This window comes from Bufo bufo, chromosome 5 (genome assembly GCF_905171765.1).
Source record: "Bufo bufo chromosome 5, aBufBuf1.1, whole genome shotgun sequence".
In the NCBI taxonomy this organism is placed as follows: Eukaryota; Metazoa; Chordata; class Amphibia; order Anura; family Bufonidae; genus Bufo; species Bufo bufo.
Window position 1 is genome coordinate 562,730,981 of NC_053393.1, and position 23,551 is coordinate 562,754,531.

At 52.2% G+C, this 23,551-nt stretch overlaps 2 protein-coding genes across 2 annotated transcripts in view; one reads left to right on the forward strand and one right to left on the reverse strand.

The window, feature by feature from the left end:
* LOC121002662 (adhesive plaque matrix protein-like) overlaps positions 1 to 518 on the forward strand; it is a 78,188-nt gene extending 77,670 nt beyond the window's left edge. The window contains exon 3 of the mRNA XM_040434095.1: positions 400 to 518. Within this exon, the coding sequence (XP_040290029.1) occupies positions 400 to 406 (7 nt within the window). The 3' untranslated portion in view covers positions 407 to 518. The remainder of the gene's footprint in view (positions 1 to 399) is intronic.
* Positions 81 to 23,551, reverse strand: part of LOC121000929 — a 23,757-nt gene continuing 286 nt past the window's right edge. The window contains exons 2-8 of the mRNA XM_040431735.1: positions 23,539 to 23,551; positions 22,400 to 22,560; positions 21,699 to 21,782; positions 19,928 to 21,482; positions 5,953 to 6,087; positions 5,449 to 5,629; positions 81 to 2,550 (exon numbers count right to left, since the gene is read on the reverse strand). Coding sequence (XP_040287669.1) covers positions 2,309 to 2,550; positions 5,449 to 5,629; positions 5,953 to 6,087; positions 19,928 to 21,482; positions 21,699 to 21,782; positions 22,400 to 22,551 — 2,349 coding nt within the window. The 5' untranslated portion in view covers positions 22,552 to 22,560; positions 23,539 to 23,551 and the 3' untranslated portion in view covers positions 81 to 2,308. The remainder of the gene's footprint in view (positions 2,551 to 5,448; positions 5,630 to 5,952; positions 6,088 to 19,927; positions 21,483 to 21,698; positions 21,783 to 22,399; positions 22,561 to 23,538) is intronic.

The following is a 23,551-nucleotide window of genomic DNA, read 5'->3' on the forward strand; positions in this document are numbered from 1 at the left end:
CACCACGGCCTCTCTGTACTTCTCCTCCATCACCCCGGCCTCTCTATACTCTCCTCCATCACCCCGGCCTCTCCATACTCTTCATCACCCCAGCCATCACCCTGGGGAAGATAAATGGGATTGTTGGCAGGCCCCAGATGGACCAATGACAGTTTGTGCTTTCCATGATGTCATAAACTGACAGTGAGGTCACCATGTAACACTGCACGCATGAGAAGCATGATATGTTAAACTGGAATAACTCCTGAATAAGCTGGAGCCACCACGACGTGCCCCATCACCAAGCAGAGCGCAATATGGAAGAACTAGTAACAGAGCAACAATACTGGTGTCATCAATCTGGTCACCGATTAGGACAACAGAAAATGCAATAGAAGAGAGACACCCGGTATGGAGCGGCAGCTGAGACATCGACCATACGTGGCCACACAGCCAGAATATTCTAGAAATTATTCCATATAGTCAAGCACCAAAGACCTAATCACTAACCAAATCAATGGAAATATGCACATCGCAACCACAAAAATACAGACAGAGCCTCACAGAGTCCACCTGCGGTACATGGACCAAAGCTACAAGGTGAGCGCTGACGTGACCGCTTCTGTCAGTTCTACCGTCATTACATGTCCCACGCTAACAAAGCACGAGACGACACAGAGCTTGACACACTGACTACACGTACCAGGCAGAAACGAGATCTCAATCACACGTTCACATTGACAAGGGAGACATGATTGTCTGAAGCCAGAGGAGGACACAATGGCGCACGCTGCACACCGGGGACACAACGTCACACACATCAAACAGCTTTGGTAACTCTTAAATACTCTGTATACTCATCAGCTACGAGAATAGGAACCTCTACTATAGTCCGACTATAATTCCTGAGTAAATAGGTTAAAAAAAGGATTTAGTAAAATAGATTCATACTCAATAAATACGGAATGCATATCCCTTTAAATTAACGAACTCTGATTAAGTGCAAACTAGATTAAATAGTCATTTCTACGAGACGTGCGAATCCTCCAGAGTGATGATACAACTCACTGCAGAGACATCCGGACGGCACATCTTCTACGCATCTCGTCCCCGATCACCCAAACTCCCACTACGAGATAAATACATGAATTATTCTTATCTTACGTACAACTGTTAGCAGGTTAACCAGGCTGCCCCCAGCAGAAAGGGTTAATATATCTATATTATAGTCTCGTGCATCAATCTCAGCTATACCAGGTGGAGGGGACAGTCATAATACACCAGCACAATAAACGCCACAACCTGTCATGACGCAGCGGCATAGTTAGTGGTTTACTTGTTTGGCACAAAAAAAATAAAAATTGTAGGAACCGCCATGGGTCTAACGTAACCCCTAGAATGGACCGCCATGGGTCTAACGTAACCCCAAGCATGGACCGCCATGGGTCTAACGTAACGCCAAGCATGGACCGCCATGGGTCTAACGTAACCCCTAGCATGGACCGCCATGGGTCTAACGTAACCCCTAGCATGGACCGCCATGGGTCTAACGTAACCCCAAGTTGGGAACAGTATGAGTCTAAAGTAACACTGGCTATAGACCCCTAGGGGTATAACCTGACCCCTAGTTGGGACTGCTATGAGTCTAAAATAACACCTAGCAGCGACTGTAATAGGCCTATCTTAATCCCAAATTGGGAACGCATGGGCTTCCAGTAATACCCAGCAGAGACTGTAAAGGGCCTAACTTAACCCAAAGTTAGGACTGCTATGATTCCAAAGTAACACCTAGCAGGGACCACAATGGTCCTAACATAACCCCAAGAGGGGCCTACAACGGGTCTAAAGTTACACCTAGCAGGGCCTGCAATTGGCCTAACTTATCCACAAGGCAGAACCACTATAGGTCTGAAGTAACACCTAGTAGGGACCACTATGGGTTTAACGTAACCCCTAGTAGGGACTAAAAGTCTAACAATGATCATAGTAGGTATTGCCATGGGTATAACATTACCCCTCACAAAAAACTCCTCTTGATACATAAAACACTGGTCACGGTAATAACCCAGTAACTTACCATAGAATACAGTAGAAGGTGCAGATACAAAAATGATACGATAACGAGTGAATACCTAAATAAAGGCCTCTTCTCTTAAAACATGGAAAAGATCACTGGGCACATTATGTAAAATACCATAGAAACGCAGTAGAAGGTGCAGATACAAAATCATACAAAGCTATTAAAGCTGCCGCCTGGTGGCGGAGTTGCCCAGAGGTTCTGCGCCAGCGATACATTCATGACCTGACTTATTACTGAGAGGCAGCTGATCTAACGGATCGTACTCCCCTCTCTTTCAGAACCAAACACAACATCTGCATGCGGCTCCACTTCCACGGTCAGTGGTCTAGTTGGACACAGCTCTTGTAAGGCTCTTTCTATATCTTCCTGCTTCACGGTGACACCAGAAGAGGACTTAGGCAATGTCATCTGCAGAGCACACCACAGGGCAGTCCGCGCCTTCCGTGTAGACACTACCATCTCTTTTATGGCCGCTGCCAGAGCCAAGACATCTGAAAATAGAAGTTGTAATCATCTGAAACGGCAATCATGAAGTCAGCCGGCACATAAAAGGTGTATAGAGGTCTCCCTGAGTGTGTGCGCTGTGTGGAGCAAGCAGCTGGACAGGGAGCACAGCCTAACCCTAACCTCATACCAACAGGTCCGGTACCACCACCTAACAGAGCATAGACCTTACACCACCAGGTCTGGTACCACCATCTAACACTGCATAGACCTCTTACACCAACAGGTCCGGTACCACCACCTAACAGAGCATAGACCTCTTACACCAACAGGTCTGGTACCACCACCTAACAGAGCATAGACCTTACACCACCAGGTCTGACACCACCATCTAACACAGCATAGACCTCTTACACCAGGTCTGACACCACCATCTAACACAGCATAGACCTCTTACACCAGGTCTGACACCACCATCTAACACAGAATAGACCTCTTACACCACCAGGTCTGACACCACCATCTAACACAGCATAGACCTCTTACACCAGGTCTGATACCACCATCTAACACAGCAAAGACCTCTTACACCACCAGGTCTGGCACCTGCACACACAGCATAGACCTCTTACACCACCAGGTCTGGCACCTGCACACACAGCATAGACCTCTTACACCACCAGGTCTGACACCACCATCTAACACAGCATAGACCTCTTACACCACCAGGTCTGACACCACCATCTAACACAGCATAGACCTCTTACACCAGGTCTGACACCACCATCTAACACAGCATAGACCTCTTACACCAGGTCTGATACCACCATCTAACACAGCAAAGACCTCTTACACCACCAGGTCTGGCACCTGCACACACAGCATAGACCTCTTACACCAGGTCCAGCACCACCACCTAACACAGCATAGACCTCTTACACCAGGTCTGACACCACCATCTAACACAGCATAGACCTCTTACACCAGGTCTGACACCACCATCTAACACAGCATAGACCTCTTACACCACCAGGTCCGGTACCACCACCTAACACAGCATAGACCTCTTACACCAGGTCTGACACCACCATCTAACACAGCATAGACCTCTTACACCAGGTCTGACACCACCATCTAACACAGCATAGACCTCTTACACCAGGTCTGACACCACCATCTAACACAGCATAGACCTCTTACACCACCAGGTCTGGCACCTGCACACACAGCATAGACCTCTTACACCAGGTCTGACACCACCATCTAACACAGCATAGACCTCTTACACCACCAGGTCTGGTACCTGCACACACAGCATAGACCTCTTACACCACCAGGTCTGGTACCTGCACACACAGCATAGACCTCTTACACCACCAGGTCTGGTACCTGCACACACAGCATAGACCTCTTACACCACCAGGTCTGACACCACCATCTAACACAGCATAGACCTCTTACACCAGGGCTGACACCACCATCTAACACAGCATAGACCTCTTACACCAGGTCTGACACCACCATCTAACACAGCATAGACCTCTTACACCACCAGGTCTGGTACCTGCACACACAGCATAGACCTCTTACACCACCAGGTCTGGTACCTGCACACACAGCATAGACCTCTTACACCACCAGGTCTGCTACCTGCACACACAGCATAGACCTCTTACACCACCAGGTCTGGCACCTGCACACACAGCATAGACCTCTTACACCACCAGGTCTGACACCACCATCTAACACAGCATAGACCTCTTACACCAGGGCTGACACCACCATCTAACACAGCATAGACCTCTTACACCGGGTCTGATACCACCATCTAACACAGCATAGACCTCTTACACCGGGTCTGATACCACCATCTAACACAGCATAGACCTCTTACACCACCAGGTCTGGCACCTGCACACACAGCCTACTCTAAGGCCTCTTTCACACAGGCATGGCGGGAAAAGGTGCGTGTACGTTGTGGGATCATGCGCGATTTTTCCACACGAGTGCAAAACATTGTAATGCGTTTTGCACTCGCCTGAGAAAAATCGCGCATGTTTGGTACCCAAACCCGAACTTCTTCACAGAAGTTCGGGCTTGGGATCGGTGTTCTGTAGATTGTATTATTTCCCCTTAAAACATGGTTATAAGGGAAAATAATAGCATTCTGAATACAGAATGCATAGTAAACTAGCGCTGGAGGGGTTAAAAAAAATATATATATAATTTAACTCACCTTAATCCACTTGATCGCGCTGCCGGCATCTCTTCTGTCTCCTTCTTTGCTGTGTGCAGGAAAAGGACCTGTGGTGATGTCACTCCGGTCATCACATGGTCCATCACATGGTCCATCACCATGGTAAAAGATCATGGGACGGACCATGTGATGACCGGAGTGACGTCACCACAGGTCCTTTTCCTGCACACAGCAAAGAAGACAGAAGAGATGCCGGCTGCGCGATCAAGTGGATTAAGGGGAGTTAAATTATTATTATTATTTTTTTTAACCCCTCCAGCGCTACTTTACTATGCAGTCTGTATTCAGAATGCTATTATTTCCCCTTATAACCATGTTATAAGGGAAAATAATAATGATCAGGTCTCCATCCCGATCGTCTCCTAGCAACCGTGCGTGAAAATCGCACCGCATCCGCACTTGCTTGCGATTTTCACGCAACCCCATTCATTTCTATGGGGCCTGCGTTACGTGAAAAACGCACAAAGAGGAGCATGCTGCGATTTTCACGCAACGCACGAGTGATGTGTGAAAATCACCGCTCATGTGAACAGCCCCATAGAAATGAATGGGTCGGGATTCAGTGCGGGTGCAATGCGTTCACCTCCCGCATCGCATCCGCGCGGAATACTCGCCCGTGTGAAAGGGGCCCAAGACTGTATGGTGCATGGTACCACACACAGGCTGGTAATGGTACTGCAGAACGTACCCCTCTCGTTGTTGTACCGCGGGACACCTTGCTTCTGGCGGTTGGCAGCGTTGATAATCTCATCTTTCCGTCGCGCTTGTGTGAGGTGAATGGCCTCCAGGTGATGCTCCAGGGCGATGTTTATATTGACATGGAGGGTCTCGCCACGGATTCTCTCCATTATCTTCACCAATGAGACGGCCTGACAGGAGACATCTGTGTTACAGCAGATCTAACAGAGCTTCTATCCAGGCATCACAGAGTGCACAGCGAATGTGTGAGGTGAAGCACTCTTCTCTAGTCACATCCAGAGCTGCTCTCAAAATCCAGTGGATTGCCCTTGGAAAAGGTTTTGCGCTACCCTACCATCAGACATGTTATCTGACATCTTAGGACAAGTCACTGTTCTCTGGTGACAGAAAACAAGAGAACTGTGAACGCAGATCTGGAGGTGAGCGGAGAAGAAGACATGATGGAACTCTGTATATTCAGTAAACAGTCTGCTTTATGTGTAACTGTCCTTACTCTGGCCTGCTCCCGGAACTGGTCCACAACCAAACGGTCCACCCGCGATGGATTTGCTGGGAGTCGTGGGACTGTCGGACTGTAAGAACTGGAGATTCTGCTTCCTGGAAACTTGGTCGTGAGTTCTGCTTCTGTCTAAACATGAAAACAGCACAAAATCACCGAATGATGCCAAACATCAGTACAAAGACTATACCAAGGAGCCCGCTGACCGTAAGACTGACACACTGCCCGACGAGAGGGGGAGGAAGGCTACAGGACGAGGGTGGGCATGGAAATAGCCAGAGGAGAAGCGGATAGCACAGCGTTACAGGGTATGCTTTACAGTGACATCACCAGGCCTCCCCAGATAACCCAGCCCCCCTGTGTGACATCACCAGGACTCCCCAGATAACCCAGCCCCCCTGTGTGACATCACAATGCCTCCCCAGATAACCCAGTCCTCCTGTGTGACATCACCAGGACTCCCCAGATAACCCAGCCCCCCTGTGTGACATCACCAGGCCTCCCCAGATAACCCAGCCCCCCTGTGTGACATCACAATGCCTCCCCAGATAACCCAGTCCTCCTGTGTGACATCACCAGGACTCCCCAGATAACCCAGCCCCCCTGTGTGACATCACCAGGACTCCCCAGATAACCCAGCCCCCCTGTGTGACATCACCAGGACTCCCCAGATAACCCAGCCCTCCTGTGTGACATCACAATGCCTCCCCAGATAAACCAGTCCTCCTGCGTGACATCACCAGGACTCCCCAGATAACCCAGCCCTCCTGTGTGACATCACCAGGACTCCCCAGATAACCCAGCCCCCGTGTGACATCACCAGGACTCCCCAGATAACCCAGCCCTCCTGTGTGACATCACCAGGACTCCCCAGATAACCCAGCCCCCGTGTGACATCACCAGGACTCCCCAGATAACACAGCCCCCCTGTGTGACATCACCAGGACTCCCCAGATAACAGCCCCCCTGTGTGACATCACCAGGACTCCCCAGATAACAGCCCCCCTGTGTGACATCACCAGGACTCCCCAGATAACCCAGCCCCCCTGTGTGACATCACCAGGACTCCCCAGATAACCCAGCCCCCCTGTGTGACATCACCAGGACTCCCCAGATAACCCAGCCCCCCTGTGTGACATCACCAGGACTCCCCAGATAACCCAGCCCCCCTGTGTGACATCACCAGGACTCCCCAGATAACCCAGCCCTCCTGTGTGACATCACAATGCCTCCCCAGATAAACCAGTCCTCCTGCGTGACATCACCAGGACTCCCCAGATAACCCAGCCCTCCTGTGTGACATCACCAGGACTCCCCAGATAACCCAGCCCCCGTGTGACATCACCAGGACTCCCCAGATAACCCAGCCCTCTTGTGTGACATCATAAGCATTCCTCAAATAAACCAACTCTCCTATGTGACATCACAAGGCCTCCACAGATAACCCAGCCCTCTTGTGTGACATCACCAGGACTCCCCAGATAACCCAGCCCCCCTGTGTGACATCACCAGGACTCCCCAGATAACCCAGCCCCCCTGTGTGACATCACCAGGACTCCCCAGATAACAGCCCCCCTGTGTGACATCACCAGGACTCCCCAGATAACCCAGCCCCCCTGTGTGACATCACCAGGACTCCCCAGATAACAGCCCCCCTGTGTGACATCACCAGGACTCCCCAGATAACAGCCCCCCTGTGTGACATCACCAGGACTCCCCAGATAACCCAGCCCCCGTGTGACATCACCAGGACTCCCCAGATAACAGCCCCCCTGTGTGACATCACCAGGACTCCCCAGATAACAGCGCTCACTGTGTGACATCACCAGGACTCCCCAGATAACTCAGCCCCCCTGTGTGACATCACCAGGACTCCCCAGAACACCCAGCCCCCCTGTGTGACATCACCAGGACTCCCCAGATAACCCAGCCCCCCTGTGTGACATCACCAGGACTCCCCAGATAACCCAGCCCCCCTGTGTGACATCACCAGGACTCCCCAGATAACCTAGCCCTCCTGTGTCACATCACCAGGACTCCCCAGATAACCCAGCCCCCCTGTGTGACATCACCAGGACTCCCCAGATAACCCAGCCCCCCTGTGTGACATCACCAGGACTCCCTAGATAACCCAGCCCCCCTGTGTGACATCACCAGGACTCCCCAGATAACTCAGCCCTCCTATGTGACATCACCAGGACTCCCCAGATAACCCAGCCCTCCTGTGTGACATCATAAGCATTCCTCAAATAAACCAACTCTCCTATGTGACATCACAAGGCCTCCACAGATAACCCAGCCCTCTTGTGTGACATCATAAGCATTCCTCAAATAAACCAACTCTCCTATGTGACATCACAAGGCCTCCACAGATAACCCAGCCCTCTTGTGTGACATCACCAGGACTCCCCAGATAACAGCCCCCCTGTGTGACATCACCAGGACTCCCCAGATAACCCAGCCCCCCTGTGTCACATCACCAGGACTCCCCAGATAACAGCCCCCCTGTGTGACATCACCAGGACTCCCCAGATAACAGCCCCCCTGTGTGACATCACCAGGACTCCCCAGATAACCCAGCCCCCGTGTGACATCACCAGGACTCCCCAGATAACAGCCCCCCTGTGTGACATCACCAGGACTCCCCAGATAACAGCGCTCACTGTGTGACATCACCAGGACTCCCCAGATAACCCAGCCCCCCTGTGTGACATCACCAGGACTCCCCAGAACACCCAGCCCCCCTGTGTGACATCACCAGGACTCCCCAGATAACCCAGCCCCCCTGTGTGACATCACCAGGACTCCCCAGATAACCCAGCCCCCCTGTGTGACATCACCAGGACTCCCCAGATAACCTAGCCCTCCTGTGTCACATCACCAGGACTCCCCAGATAACCCAGCCCCCCTGTGTGACATCACCAGGACTCCCCAGAACACCCAGCCCCCCTGTGTGACATCACCAGGACTCCCCAGATAACCCAGCCCCCCTGTGTGACATCACCAGGACTCCCCAGATAACCCAGCCCCCCTGTGTGACATCACCAGGACTCCCCAGATAACCTAGCCCTCCTGTGTCACATCACCAGGACTCCCCAGATAACCCAGCCCCCCTGTGTGACATCACCAGGACTCCCCAGATAACCCAGCCCCCCTGTGTGACATCACCAGGACTCCCCAGATAACTCAGCCCTCCTATGTGACATCACCAGGACTCCCCAGATAACCCAGCCCTCCTGTGTGACATCATAAGCATTCCTCAAATAAACCTACTCTCCTATGTGACATCACAAGGCCTCCACAGATAACCCAGCCCTCTTGTGTGACATCACCAGGACTCCCCAGATAACAGCCCCCCTGTGTGACATCACCAGGACTCCCCAGATAACCCAGCCCCCCTGTGTCACATCACCAGGACTCCCCAGATAACAGCCCCCCTGTGTGACATCACCAGGACTCCCCAGATAACAGCCCCCCTGTGTGACATCACCAGGACTCCCCAGATAACCCAGCCCCCGTGTGACATCACCAGGACTCCCCAGATAACAGCCCCCCTGTGTGACATCACCAGGACTCCCCAGATAACAGCGCTCACTGTGTGACATCACCAGGACTCCCCAGAACACCCAGCCCCCCTGTGTGACATCACCAGGACTCCCCAGATAACCCAGCCCCCCTGTGTGACATCACCAGGACTCCCCAGATAACCCAGCCCCCCTGTGTGACATCACCAGGACTCCCCAGATAACCCAGCCCCCCTGTGTGACATCACCAGGACTCCCCAGATAACCTAGCCCTCCTGTGTCACATCACCAGGACTCCCCAGATAACCCAGCCCCCCTGTGTGACATCACCAGGACTCCCCAGATAACCCAGCCCCCCTGTGTGACATCACCAGGACTCCCCAGATAACTCAGCCCTCCTATGTGACATCACCAGGACTCCCCAGATAACCCAGCCCTCCTGTGTGACATCATAAGCATTCCTCAAATAAACCAACTCTCCTATGTGACATCACAAGGCCTCCACAGATAACCCAGCCCTCTTGTGTGACATCATAAGCATTCCTCAAATAAACCAACTCTCCTATGTGACATCACAAGGCCTCCACAGATAACCCAGCCCTCTTGTGTGACATCACCAGGACTCCCCAGATAACAGCCCCCCTGTGTGACATCACCAGGACTCCCCAGATAACCCAGCCCCCCTGTGTGACATCACCAGGACTCCCCAGATAACAGCCCCCCTGTGTGACATCACCAGGACTCCCCAGATAACCCAGCCCCCCTGTGTGACATCACCAGGACTCCCCAGATAACAGCCCCCCTGTGTGACATCACCAGGACTCCCCAGATAACAGCCCCCCTGTGTGACATCACCAGGACTCCCCAGATAACCCAGCCCCCGTGTGACATCACCAGGACTCCCCAGATAACAGCCCCCCTGTGTGACATCACCAGGACTCCCCAGATAACCCAGCCCCCCTGTGTGACATCACCAGGACTCCCCAGAACACCCAGCCCCCCTGTGTGACATCACCAGGACTCCCCAGATAACCCAGCCCCCCTGTGTGACATCACCAGGACTCCCCAGATAACCCAGCTCCCCTGTGTGACATCACCAGGACTCCCCAGATAACCTAGCCCTCCTGTGTCACATCACCAGGACTCCCCAGATAACCCAGCCCCCCTGTGTGACATCACCAGGACTCCCCAGATAACCCAGCCCCCCTGTGTGACATCACCAGGACTCCCCAGATAACTCAGCCCTCCTATGTGACATCACCAGGACTCCCCAGATAACCCAGCCCTCCTGTGTGACATCATAAGCATTCCTCAAATAAACCAACTCTCCTATGTGACATCACAAGGCCTCCACAGATAACCCAGCCCTCTTGTGTGACATCATAAGCATTCCTCAAATAAACCAACTCTCCTATGTGACATCACAAGGCCTCCACAGATAACCCAGCCCTCTTGTGTGACATCACCAGGACTCCCCAGATAACAGCCCCCCTGTGTGACATCACCAGGACTCCCCAGATAACCCAGCCCCCCTGTGTCACATCACCAGGACTCCCCAGATAACAGCCCCCCTGTGTGACATCACCAGGACTCCCCAGATAACAGCCCCCCTGTGTGACATCACCAGGACTCCCCAGATAACCCAGCCCCCGTGTGACATCACCAGGACTCCCCAGATAACAGCCCCCCTGTGTGACATCACCAGGACTCCCCAGATAACAGCGCTCACTGTGTGACATCACCAGGACTCCCCAGAACACCCAGCCCCCCTGTGTGACATCACCAGGACTCCCCAGATAACCCAGCCCCCCTGTGTGACATCACCAGGACTCCCCAGATAACCCAGCCCCCCTGTGTGACATCACCAGGACTCCCCAGATAACCCAGCCCCCGTGTGACATCACCAGGACTCCCCAGATAACAGCCCCCCTGTGTGACATCACCAGGACTCCCCAGATAACCCAGCCCCCGTGTGACATCACCAGGACTCCCCAGATAACAGCCCCCCTGTGTGACATCACCAGGACTCCCCAGATAACAGCGCTCACTGTGTGACATCACCAAGACTCCCCAGAACACCCAGCCCCCCTGTGTGACATCACCAGGACTCCCCAGATAACCCAGCTCCCCTGTGTGACATCACCAGGACTCCCCAGATAACCCAGCCCCCCTGTGTGACATCACCAGGACTCCCCAGATAACCTAGCCCTCCTGTGTCACATCACCAGGACTCCCCAGATAACCCAGCCCCCTGTGTGACATCACCAGGACTCCCCAGATAACCCAGCCCCCCTGTGTGACATCACCAGGACTCCCCAGATAACCCAGCCCCCCTGTGTGACATCACCAGGACTCCCCAGATAACCCAGCCCCCCTGTGTGACATCACCAGGACTCCCCAGATAACCCAGCCCCCCTGTGTGACATCACCAGGACTCCCCAGATAACCCAGCCCTCCTGTGTGACATCACCAGGACTCCCCAGATAACAGCGCTCACTGTGTGACATCACCAGGACTCCCCAGATAACAGCGCTCCTGTGTGACATCACCAGGACTCCCCAGATAACAGCCCCCCTGTGTGACATCACCAGGACTCCCCAGATAACCTAGCCCTCCTGTGTCACATCACCAGGACTCCCCAGATAACCCAGCCCCCCTGTGTGACATCACCAGGACTCCCCAGATAACCCAGCCCTCCTGTGTGACATCACCAGGACTCCCCAGATAACCCAGCCCTCCTGTGTGACATCACCAGGACTCCCCAGATAACAGCGCTCACTGTGTGACATCACCAGGACTCCCCAGATAACAGCGCTCCTGTGTGACATCACCAGGACTCCCCAGATAACAGCCCCCCTGTGTGACATCACCAGGACTCCCCAGATAACCCAGCCCTCCTGTGTGACATCACCAGGACTCCCCAGATAACAGCGCTCACTGTGTGACATCACCAGGACTCCCCAGATAACAGCCCCCCTGTGTGACATCACCAGGACTCCCCAGATAACCTAGCCCTCCTGTGTCACATCACCAGGACTCCCCAGATAACCCAGCCCCCCTGTGTGACATCACCAGGACTCCCCAGATAACCCAGCCCTCCTGTGTGACATCACCAGGACTCCCCAGATAACCCAGCCCTCCTGTGTGACATCACCAGGACTCCCCAGATAACAGCGCTCACTGTGTGACATCACCAGGACTCCCCAGATAACAGCGCTCCTGTGTGACATCACCAGGACTCCCCAGATAACAGCCCCCCTGTGTGACATCACCAGGACTCCCCAGATAACCTAGCCCTCCTGTGTCACATCACCAGGACTCCCCAGATAACCCAGCCCCCCTGTGTGACATCACCAGGACTCCCCAAATAACCCAGCCCTCCTGTGTGACATCACCAGGACTCCCCAGATAACCCAGCCCTCCTGTGTGACATCACCAGGACTCCCCAGATAACAGCGCTCACTGTGTGACATCACCAGGCCCCCCCAGATAACAGCGCTCCTGTGTGACATCACCAGGACTCCCCAGATACCAGCCCCCCTGTGTGACATCACCAGGACTCCCCAGATAACCCAGCCCTCCTGTGTGACATCACCAGGACTCCCCAGATAACAGCGCTCACTGTGTGACATCACCAGGACTCCCCAGATAACAGCCCCCCTGTGTGACATCACCAGGACTCCCCAGATAACCTAGCCCTCCTGTGTCACATCACCAGGACTCCCCAGATAACCCAGCCCCCCTGTGTGACATCACCAGGACTCCCCAGATAACCCAGCCCTCCTGTGTGACATCACCAGGACTCCCCAGATAACCCAGCCCTCCTGTGTGACATCACCAGGACTCCCCAGATAACAGCGCTCACTGTGTGACATCACCAGGACTCCCCAGATAACAGCGCTCCTGTGTGACATCACCAGGACTCCCCAGATAACAGCCCCCCTGTGTGACATCACCAGGACTCCCCAGATAACCTAGCCCTCCTGTGTCACATCACCAGGACTCCCCAGATAACCCAGCCCCCCTGTGTGACATCACCAGGACTCCCCAGATAACCCAGCCCTCCTATGTGACATCACCAGGACTCCCCAGATAACCCAGCCCTCCTGTGTGACATCACCAGGACTCCCCAGATAACAGCGCTCACTGTGTGACATCACCAGGACTCCCCAGATAACAGCGCTCCTGTGTGACATCACCAGGACTCCCCAGATAACAGCCCCCCTGTGTGACATCACCAGGACTCCCCAGATAACCCAGCCCTCCTGTGTGACATCACCAGGACTCCCCAGATAACAGCGCTCACTGTGTGACATCACCAGGACTCCCCAGATAACAGCCCCCCTGTGTGACATCACCAGGACTCCCCAGATAACCTAGCCCTCCTGTGTCACATCACCAGGACTCCCCAGATAACCCAGCCCCCCTGTGTGACATCACCAGGACTCCCCAGATAACCCAGCCCTCCTGTGTGACATCACCAGGACTCCCCAGATAACCCAGCCCTCCTGTGTGACATCACCAGGACTCCCCAGATAACAGCGCTCACTGTGTGACATCACCAGGACTCCCCAGATAACAGCCCCCCTGTGTGACATCACCAGGACTCCCCAGATAACCCAGCCCTCCTGTGTGACATCACCAGGACTCCCCAGATAACAGCGCCCACTGTGTGACATCACCAGGACTCCCCAGATAACAGCCCCCCTGTGTGACATCACCAGGACTCCCCAGATAACCTAGCCCTCCTGTGTCACATCACCAGGACTCCCCAGATAACCCAGCCCCCCTGTGTGACATCACCAGGACTCCCCAGATAACCCAGCCCTCCTGTGTGACATCACCAGGACTCCCCAGATAACCCAGCCCTCCTGTGTGACATCACCAGGACTCCCCAGATAACAGCGCTCACTGTGTGACATCACCAGGACTCCCCAGATAACAGCGCTCCTGTGTGACATCACCAGGACTCCCCAGATAACAGCCCCCCTGTGTGACATCACCAGGACTCCCCAGATAACCCAGCCCTCCTCTTGTGTGTTACATCACCAGGACTCCCCAGATAACAGCGCTCACTGTGTGACATCACCAGGACTCCCCAGATAACAGCCCCCCTGTGTGACATCACCAGGACTCCCCAGATAACCTAGCCCTCCTGTGTCACATCACCAGGACTCCCCAGATAACCCAGCCCCCCTGTGTGACATCACCAGGACTCCCCAGATAACCCAGCCCTCCTGTGTGACATCACCAGGACTCCCCAGATAACCCAGCCCTCCTGTGTGACATCACCAGGACTCCCCAGATAACAGCGCTCACTGTGTGACATCACCAGGACTCCCCAGATAACAGCCCCCCTGTGTGACATCACCAGGACTCCCCAGATAACCCAGCCCTCCTGTGTGACATCACCAGGACTCCCCAGATAACAGCGCTCACTGTGTGACATCACCAGGACTCCCCAGATAACAGCCCCCCTGTGTGACATCACCAGGACTCCCCAGATAACAGCCCCCCTGTGTGACATCACCAGGACTCCCCAGATAACCCAGCCCTCCTGTGTGACATCACCAGGACTCCCCAGATAACAGCGCTCACTGTGTGACATCACCAGGACTCCCCAGATAACAGCCCCCCTGTGTGACATCACCAGGACTCCCCAGATAACCTAGCCCTCCTGTGTCACATCACCAGGACTCCCCAGATAACCCAGCCCCCCTGTGTGACATCACCAGGACTCCCCAGATAACCCAGCCCTCCTGTGTGACATCACCAGGACTCCCCAGATAACCCAGCCCTCCTGTGTGACATCACCAGGCCTCCCCAGATAACAGCGCTCACTGTGTGACATCACCAGGACTCCCCAGATAACAGCGCTCCTGTGTGACATCACCAGGACTCCCCAGATAACAGCCCCCCTGTGTGACATCACCAGGACTCCCCAGATAACCCAGCCCTCCTCTTGTGTGTTACATCACCAGGACTCCCCAGATAACAGCGCTCACTGTGTGACATCACCAGGACTCCCCAGATAACAGCCCCCCTGTGTGACATCACCAGGACTCCCCAGATAACCTAGCCCTCCTGTGTCACATCACCAGGACTCCCCAGATAACCCAGCCCCCCTGTGTGACATCACCAGGACTCCCCAGATAACCCAGCCCTCCTGTGTGACATCACCAGGACTCCCCAGATAACCCAGCCCTCCTGTGTGACATCACCAGGACTCCCCAGATAACAGCGCTCACTGTGTGACATCACCAGGACTCCCCAGATAACAGCCCCCCTGTGTGACATCACCAGGACTCCCCAGATAACCCAGCCCTCCTGTGTGACATCACCAGGACTCCCCAGATAACAGCGCTCACTGTGTGACATCACCAGGACTCCCCAGATAACAGCCCCCCTGTGTGACATCACCAGGACTCCCCAGATAACCCAGCCCTCCTGTGTCACATCACCAGGACTCCCCAGATAACCCAGCCCCCCTGTGTGACATCACCAGGACTCCCCAGATAACCCAGCCCTCCTGTGTGACATCACCAGGACTCCCCAGATAACCCAGCCCTCCTGTGTGACATCACCAGGACTCCCCAGATAACAGCGCTCACTGTGTGACATCACCAGGACTCCCCAGATAACAGCGCTCCTGTGTGACATCACCAGGACTCCCCAGATAACAGCGCTCCTGTGTGACATCACCAGTCCTACCAACATTCCATATTAACTGCTGACCCTGTTCCACTTGGTATGGTCAGTGTCTCCGACAGAACTAAGCGCTGATTCTGCCGTTATCCTTTTGCTTTCTGATTAGATAACAAAAAGCTTTTTAATAGAAGAATAACTGAGGCGGCAGCAGAACTGTGATCAGGACATTGACCCACATTTGTTATCTGCAATTTCCACTGGGAAAACCTAAAACCTAGAATGTGTCGGCAGATAAGAACCATTTGGCCCATCTAGTCTGCCCAATATACTAAATACTATGGATAGCCCCCGGCCCTATCTTATATGAAGGATAGCCTTATGCCTATCCCATGCATGCTTAACCTCCTTCACTGTATTTGCAGCTACCACTTCTGCAGGAAGGCTATTCCATGCATCCACTACTCTCTCAGTAAAGTAATACTTCCTGATATTACTTTTAAACCTTTGCCCCTCTAATTTAAAACTATGTCCTCTTGTAGCAGTTTTTCTTCTTTTAAATCTTCTCTCCTCTTTTACCTTGTTGATTCCCTTTATGTATTTAGCAGTTTCTCTCATCTCCCCTCTGTCTCGTCTTTCTTCCAAGCTCTACATGTTAAGGTCCTTTAATCTTTCCTGGTAAGTTTTATCCTGCAATCCATGGACCAGTTTAGTAGCTCTTCTCTGAACTCTCTCCAAAGTATCAGTATCCTTCTGGAGATATGGCCTCCAGTACTGCGCACAATACTCCAGATGAGGTCTCACTAGTGCTCTGTAGAGCGGCATGAGCGCCCCCCTCTGTCTACTGGTAATGCCTCTCCCTATACACCCCAGCATTCTGCTAGCATCTCCTGCTGCTCTATGACATGGTCTGCCTACCTTTAAGTCTTCTGAAATAATGACCCCTAAATCCCTTTCCTCAGATACTGAGGTTAGGACTGTATCACTGATTGTATATTCTGCTCTTGGGTTTTTACGCCCCAGGTGCATTATCTTGCACTTATCAACATTACATTTTAGTTGCCAGATTTTTGACCATTCCTTTAGTTTTCCTAAGTCCTTTTCCATTTGGTGTATCCCTCCAGGAACATCAACCCTGTTACATATCTTTGTGTCATCAGTAAAAAGACCCACCTTACCATCGAGGCCTTCTGCAATGTCGCTGATAAAGATATTAAACATTATGGGTCCCAGAACAGATCCCTGAGGTACCCCACTGGTAACAAGACCTTGGTCTGAATATACTCCATTGACTACAACCCTCTGTTGTCTGTCCCTCAGCCACTGCCTAATCCATTCAACAATATGGGAGTCCAAGCCCAAAGACTGCAATTTATTGATAAGCCTTCTATGTGGGACAGTATCGAAAGCCTTACTGAAGTCTAGATAAGCGATGTCTACTGCACCTCCACCGTCTATTATTTTAGTCACCCAATCAAAAAAATCAATAAGATTAGTTTGACATGATCTCCCTGAAGTAAACCCATGCTGTTTTTCATCTTTCAATCCATGGATTTTAGATGGTCCACAATCCTCTCCTTAAGTATGGTTTCCATTAATTTCCCCACTATTGATGTCAGGCTTACTGGCCTATTGTTGCCCGATTCCTCCCTACTACCTTTCTTGTGAATGGGCACAACATTTGCTAATTTCCAATCTTCTGGGACGACTCCTGTTACCAGTGATTGGTTAAATAAATCTGTTAATGGTTTTGCTAGGTCACCGCTGAGCTCTTTTAATAGCTTTGGGTGTATCCCATCAGGCCCCTGTGACTTATTTGTATTAATTTTAGACAGCTGACTCAGAACCTCTTCCTCTGTAAAAACACATGCATCAAAAGATTCATTAGTCTTCCTTCCTAACTGAGGTCCTTTTCCTTCATTTTCCTTTGTAAAGACTGAACAGAAGTATTCATTGAGGCAGTCAGCTAGTTCTTTATCTTCTTCCATATACCTTCCTTCTTCTGTTTTTAATTTTGTAATTCCTTGTTTTAGTTTCCTTTTTTCATTTATGTATCTGAAGAATGCCTTATCGCCTTTTTTCACTGACTGAGCTCATTTCTCTTCTGCCTGTGCTTTAGAAGCTCTTATAACTTGTTTGGCCTCTCTCTGCCTAATCTTATAAATTTGTCTGTCATCCTCGTTTTTTTTTTATAATTCCTAAATGCTATCTTTTTGTTTTTAATGATTTTGGCCACTTCTGCTGAGTACCACAGCGGTCTCTTCCTTTTTTTTGCTTTTACTGACAAGCCTAATGCAATTTTCTGTTGCCTTCAATAGTGCCACTTTTAAGTAGTCCCATTTCTCCTTGACTCCAATGAAACTGTTCCAATCTGATAGGGACTCGTATACCACTAATCTCATTGTAGAAAAGTCAGTTTTTCTAAAATCTAAAACTTTTGTTTTTGTGTGGTGTGACTCAGTGACTGTACTTATAGTAAACCACACTGACTGGTGATCACTAGATCCCAAGCTTTCCCCTACAGTAATATCATATACCAAATTCCCATTTGTGAATACTAAATCTACAATGGCCTCCTTCCGGGTTGGTTCCTCAACTACTTGCTGTAGAGATAATCCCAGTAGGGAATTTAGAATATCTGTACTCCTGGCAGAACTAGCTATTTTGGTTTTCCAGTTTACATCAGGAAGATTGAAGTCTCCCGTAATGATAACTTCCCCCTTCAATGTCATTTTAGCTATTTCTTCCACTAGTAGATCATCTAATTCTTTGACTTGGCCGGGTGGTCTATATATCACACCTACACGAGTTACCTTATGATTATCAAGCTGCAAGGTAACCCAAACTGACTCTAAATTGTTCTCGCTAACTTGTATCAAATTAGATTTTATGCTATCTTTCACATACAGGGACCCCTCCCCCTTCTTGCCTTCTCTGTCTTTCCTATATAGAGAGAACCCTGGTATTGTTATATCCCAGTCATTACTTCTATTGAACCACGTCTCAGTAACAGCCACTACATCTATATTCTCAGATGCCATTATAGCCTCAAGTTCATTGATCTTATTCCCTAGACTGCGAGCATTTGTAGACAAGACTCTGAGCTTGTCATTTCTTAACCTATGTGCTACTGGCATCTTCTGGCATTGTTCCGGGGGGCAGTCGGACTGCTGGATTATCACTCTTTTGCCCCCCTTTCCTAGTTTAAATGCTCCTTAGCAAATACTATGAACTGTTCACCGAGGACATTAGTTCCCTTGAGAGAAGGATGCAAACCATCTTTCTTGTACAGTTCTTTTCCATTCCAACAAGAGCTAACATGAGACACAAAGCCAAACCCTTGGTTCAGGCACCATTCACCAAGCCATACATTGAATTCCTTAAAGCGCATCTTCCTGTCATGCTGAAGGTTATGCACAGGCAAAACTGCAGAGAATGAAACAGTTGATGCAACCACCCGTATATCCTTTCCAAGTGTGTGAAAAGCTTCCTTCACCTTTGAAACCTCATTGCAAGCCAGATCATTTGTCCCAAGATGGACAATGACATCCACCTCCCTTTCCTGCTTTGCTTGCCTAACAATATTAAGGATCCGTCGTCTATCCCTGCTAGCGGTAGCATCAGGGAGACATCTTACAACACCATTCTCCTCAAACTTCATACCTCTTATGATAGAAAAACCACAAAAAAAAACCACAAATAAACCAGAAAGGATATCCTGAAATAAAATACACAGCGGCCTGAAGACTTCTCCCCCGCAAGGTGACAGCGGTCATTTACACAATGAATAACCTCATTACCTTTTTCCTTTCCTTCTCTAGCGCCCTCCACTGCTCGCAGCATTCCTCCAGCTGCACATGTAGCTCATTTGCGGGGCCGCTGCGATTCCTTGATGGCCGATACCTGCTGGAAGGAGCTGGGAAGGGATAAAATGGAGGAGGAACGTCACTGCAGAAGAAGTCACTGATGAAGGGAGGAACGGGACTCAAATCTTCATAGTGAAACAGATCAATGAGGTCAGAGAATGGAAAAGGAGGAGGAAAAGGGAGATTGGTCGGAGGAGAAAATGCTTGGGGGTTAAAGGGAAAGTTCTGGTTTTGCTTGAGGTCGGCCATTAATGAGAAGGACGGCAGGAAGGAGGCATTGATGAAGTCGGACACGTTCCCCACATTAGGATCTTGCTTTCTCTGGAATCCGTTGTAGGGTGGTGAGGTCTGTTTGGTATGCTGGGTGCTCCAGCTTCTTCTTCCCCGTCTCTCGGTATTACCGTTACTGGGTTGGCCAGATTTCTTGGATATCTTGGTATGTCGGTCAGGGTGGCCTGGTGCAGACGTTTGGGGTGGGGACCAGTTGGGTGGGTAACTTGGTGGTGTGTTACGATACATCCCCTCCTTACTAGGAGAGACATGACTGAAAGACTTGCTGCGGATTTCTGGGTAAGACAAGCTGTTCAGAGGTCCCTCTTTCTTGGGAGGAGGTAAACCAGGGAAATATCCGGGGTGGTGCGTTGGAGATCCATCAGACATTGTGGAGCCTGCTGGTGATGATAACGGGCTTGTCACTGGTTTCTGGTTCCTTACTGTCTCAGTTTCTAACCATCGCTGGTGAAATCCTTCATTTGCAGGGACTCCAGGAACAGGAGGCTTTGCATAAGGTTCCTGATAAGTCTCTCGATAATCAAAGTTGCCAACATTTGAGATGTTGAAGTTTTCGGGACTGTAGGGCTTCCTGTGTGCGCTGCCGCTCTGGAAGCCGCACTCCTTCGGAAGCAGTTGGTTACCTGGATAGTAGACTGGAGCTTTGACACTCGGAGGTATAAAGTCATTGGCAGGATTTACATACGTGTCATTATCCCAAGACGTGTATTTGGACTGACCTGCTGGACTCAGTTTAGTAAACTTTCCCTTCATCTTGTCATTTCTCCACCAGGGCTTATGAAGACTTGGACATTCTGGTGGTCTCTTCTGAGATGGAGAGCTGACACCAGACGCAGAGGAATTCTGACCATTGGACCTCATGTAATTGCTTATGTACTGGTTACCCCCCTCCATTGGCTGGAAGGAAGAGTTGAGCTCTAGTGCTTGGTTTTCAATGTAGAGATCCTTGAGGAGATCTTCCACTGGTGTATCACAGGCATCTGGACTAGAGACCCAAGGGTCCAGCAGGCCGAGGTCTTCAAACCCTCTCTGGAGACTCTCCATGTCTGGCAATTTCCTCCCGTGCTCTTCATATAGAGGCGGACTAAGGGCACCAGGAACATCTGCACTTCCTGGAAGGATCCCTGGAAAATACTCAGAAAGGTCTTGGTGGTCGGCAGCAGCCCACAGAGGAGGAAACAGACGGGAAAGTGAGTCCCTGCAAAGACAAATCCGTCAGTCAGCAGCCAGACCATGGACGCTCTAACTAAGCAGCGGAGTAGGTGTGCCACCGTCACCTTACTCTGCCCGCCAGACTCCTATAGGGGCAGAGACATCACTGGTTCTCCGCTATTTTAGGCTACTGTCCTATGGCCGCACAGGACGCAGAGGTGTCGGCAGCCTCCGCACCGGACACCAGAGAGCCCGTACTCACCAGTCTGTCACTACATCCCGGCTGTCCGCCTCCTGCCCAATCACGTTAGAACAGTTCTCCGGTCCAGGGAAAGGAAGCGGTGCACTGTATCGAGAAAGAAAGGGTTAATGGCATTAGATGGAGCGACACGGGGAAGAAATGGAAGCAGGAACTGGAGAAGACGACGTCCAGTCTGACCATCGCACTCAAGAAAGACGAAAGATATTATAGAAGAGACAATGAGCCGGGACGGGACCGTCACCGCGCAGGAGATACCTCACACCTCCATCTTCTACTATTTAACCCTTTCCCATCTGCTCTGCTGGTCCCAATACATTCACGTATTTCCGTGACAATCGGCGATGTACATTTAGATTACTGATCAGTATGAAGAACGTGATGGCGGTGTGGGAGGACACGCGATGCTCGCGTAATACGGCGCATTAACCCCAAGGGCGTGACTAGTGATCATTCTTCTCTCTCTAAAGAGGTGTATCCCCTCACAGACTGGGTCGCCTCCATACACAAGACCCCCCAAGACCACCAAGTCAATGGATTCTGCTACAGATGTGATGCTAGCGTCGTGCGGAGGATCCGTGCACGGATGAATCCCATTTCTATAGGGCGATCCGTGTGCCGAGCGGATTCTGACAACAACACGTCCCCGCGCTGAGTACACAAGTAACGGGATGTCCACGCCAGATGTCCCCCCTCCCCGGTACCTTTGGTCCGCACATCGCAGGATGGAGGGCGCTCCGGCGTCGTCCTCACACACAGACCAGCTGCTGTAGAACTTGGACTGGGGAGCCGAAGCTGCACTGGGAACCTCCTTCATGAACTGGGAGAGCAGCGGGCTGTCCATTCTCTGAATCATGAGCTCCGGCTGGTAAAAGAAGGCAGAGGAGTCAGTATACCCGTCACCTGCACTACAACTCTCAGCATTGCATCACATTCCGCAGGACTGTGCCATCGCTATACACTATTCTCCCCTGACCCCAGGCACACCCGCCGAGAGTGACGAGCCCCCAGCTTCTTCATTATAGGGGTCCGCAGGATGGGCGATAACGGTCTAACTGGGAGAGGTCCGACTGCTGGGACCACCACCACACCGTGCGACCCCATCGGGAGGACCCCCGCCGATCGGACTGTCCGACTGCTGGGACCACCACCACACCGTGCGACCCCATCGGTAGGACCCCCACCGATCCGACTGCTGGGACCACCACCACTCCGTGCGACCCCAGCGGTAGGACCACCGCCGATCCGACTGCTGGGACCACCACCACTCCATGGGACCCCAGCGGTAGGACCACCGCCGATCAGACTGTCCGACTGCTGGGACCACCACCACTCCATGGGACCCCAGCGGTAGGACCACCGCCGATCCGACTGCTGGGACCACCACCACTCCGTGCGACCCCAGCGGTAGGACCACCGCCGATCCGACTGCTGGGACCACCACCACTCCATGGGACCCCAGCGGTAGGACCCCCGCCGATCGGACTGTCCGACTGCTGGGACCACCACCACTCCATGGGACCCCAGCGGTAGGACCACCGCCGATCCGACCCTTATCCCAGATCCTATTCTTGTAAGGAGACAATCCCTTTAACCCTTGGCCCTCTCCCTTTGACATCTTCTCCGCTCGGGGTCCCCCCTAGTGAGCCCACTGACCCTGGTGACCATGGCCGAGGACAGCCACTCCGTATACAAATTGTTGCTAAGCAATTGGGGGGAATGTGGTGTGTAAAGCACGGGGGCGCCTCCCCCAGCATGCACACAGGACCCCCCGAGCAGGAGCCTGCAACTATCAGCCATGTGATCCCCCCTCCCCCATCATGTGCAGTTATGAGGGGCTTACACGCTGCCGCCGC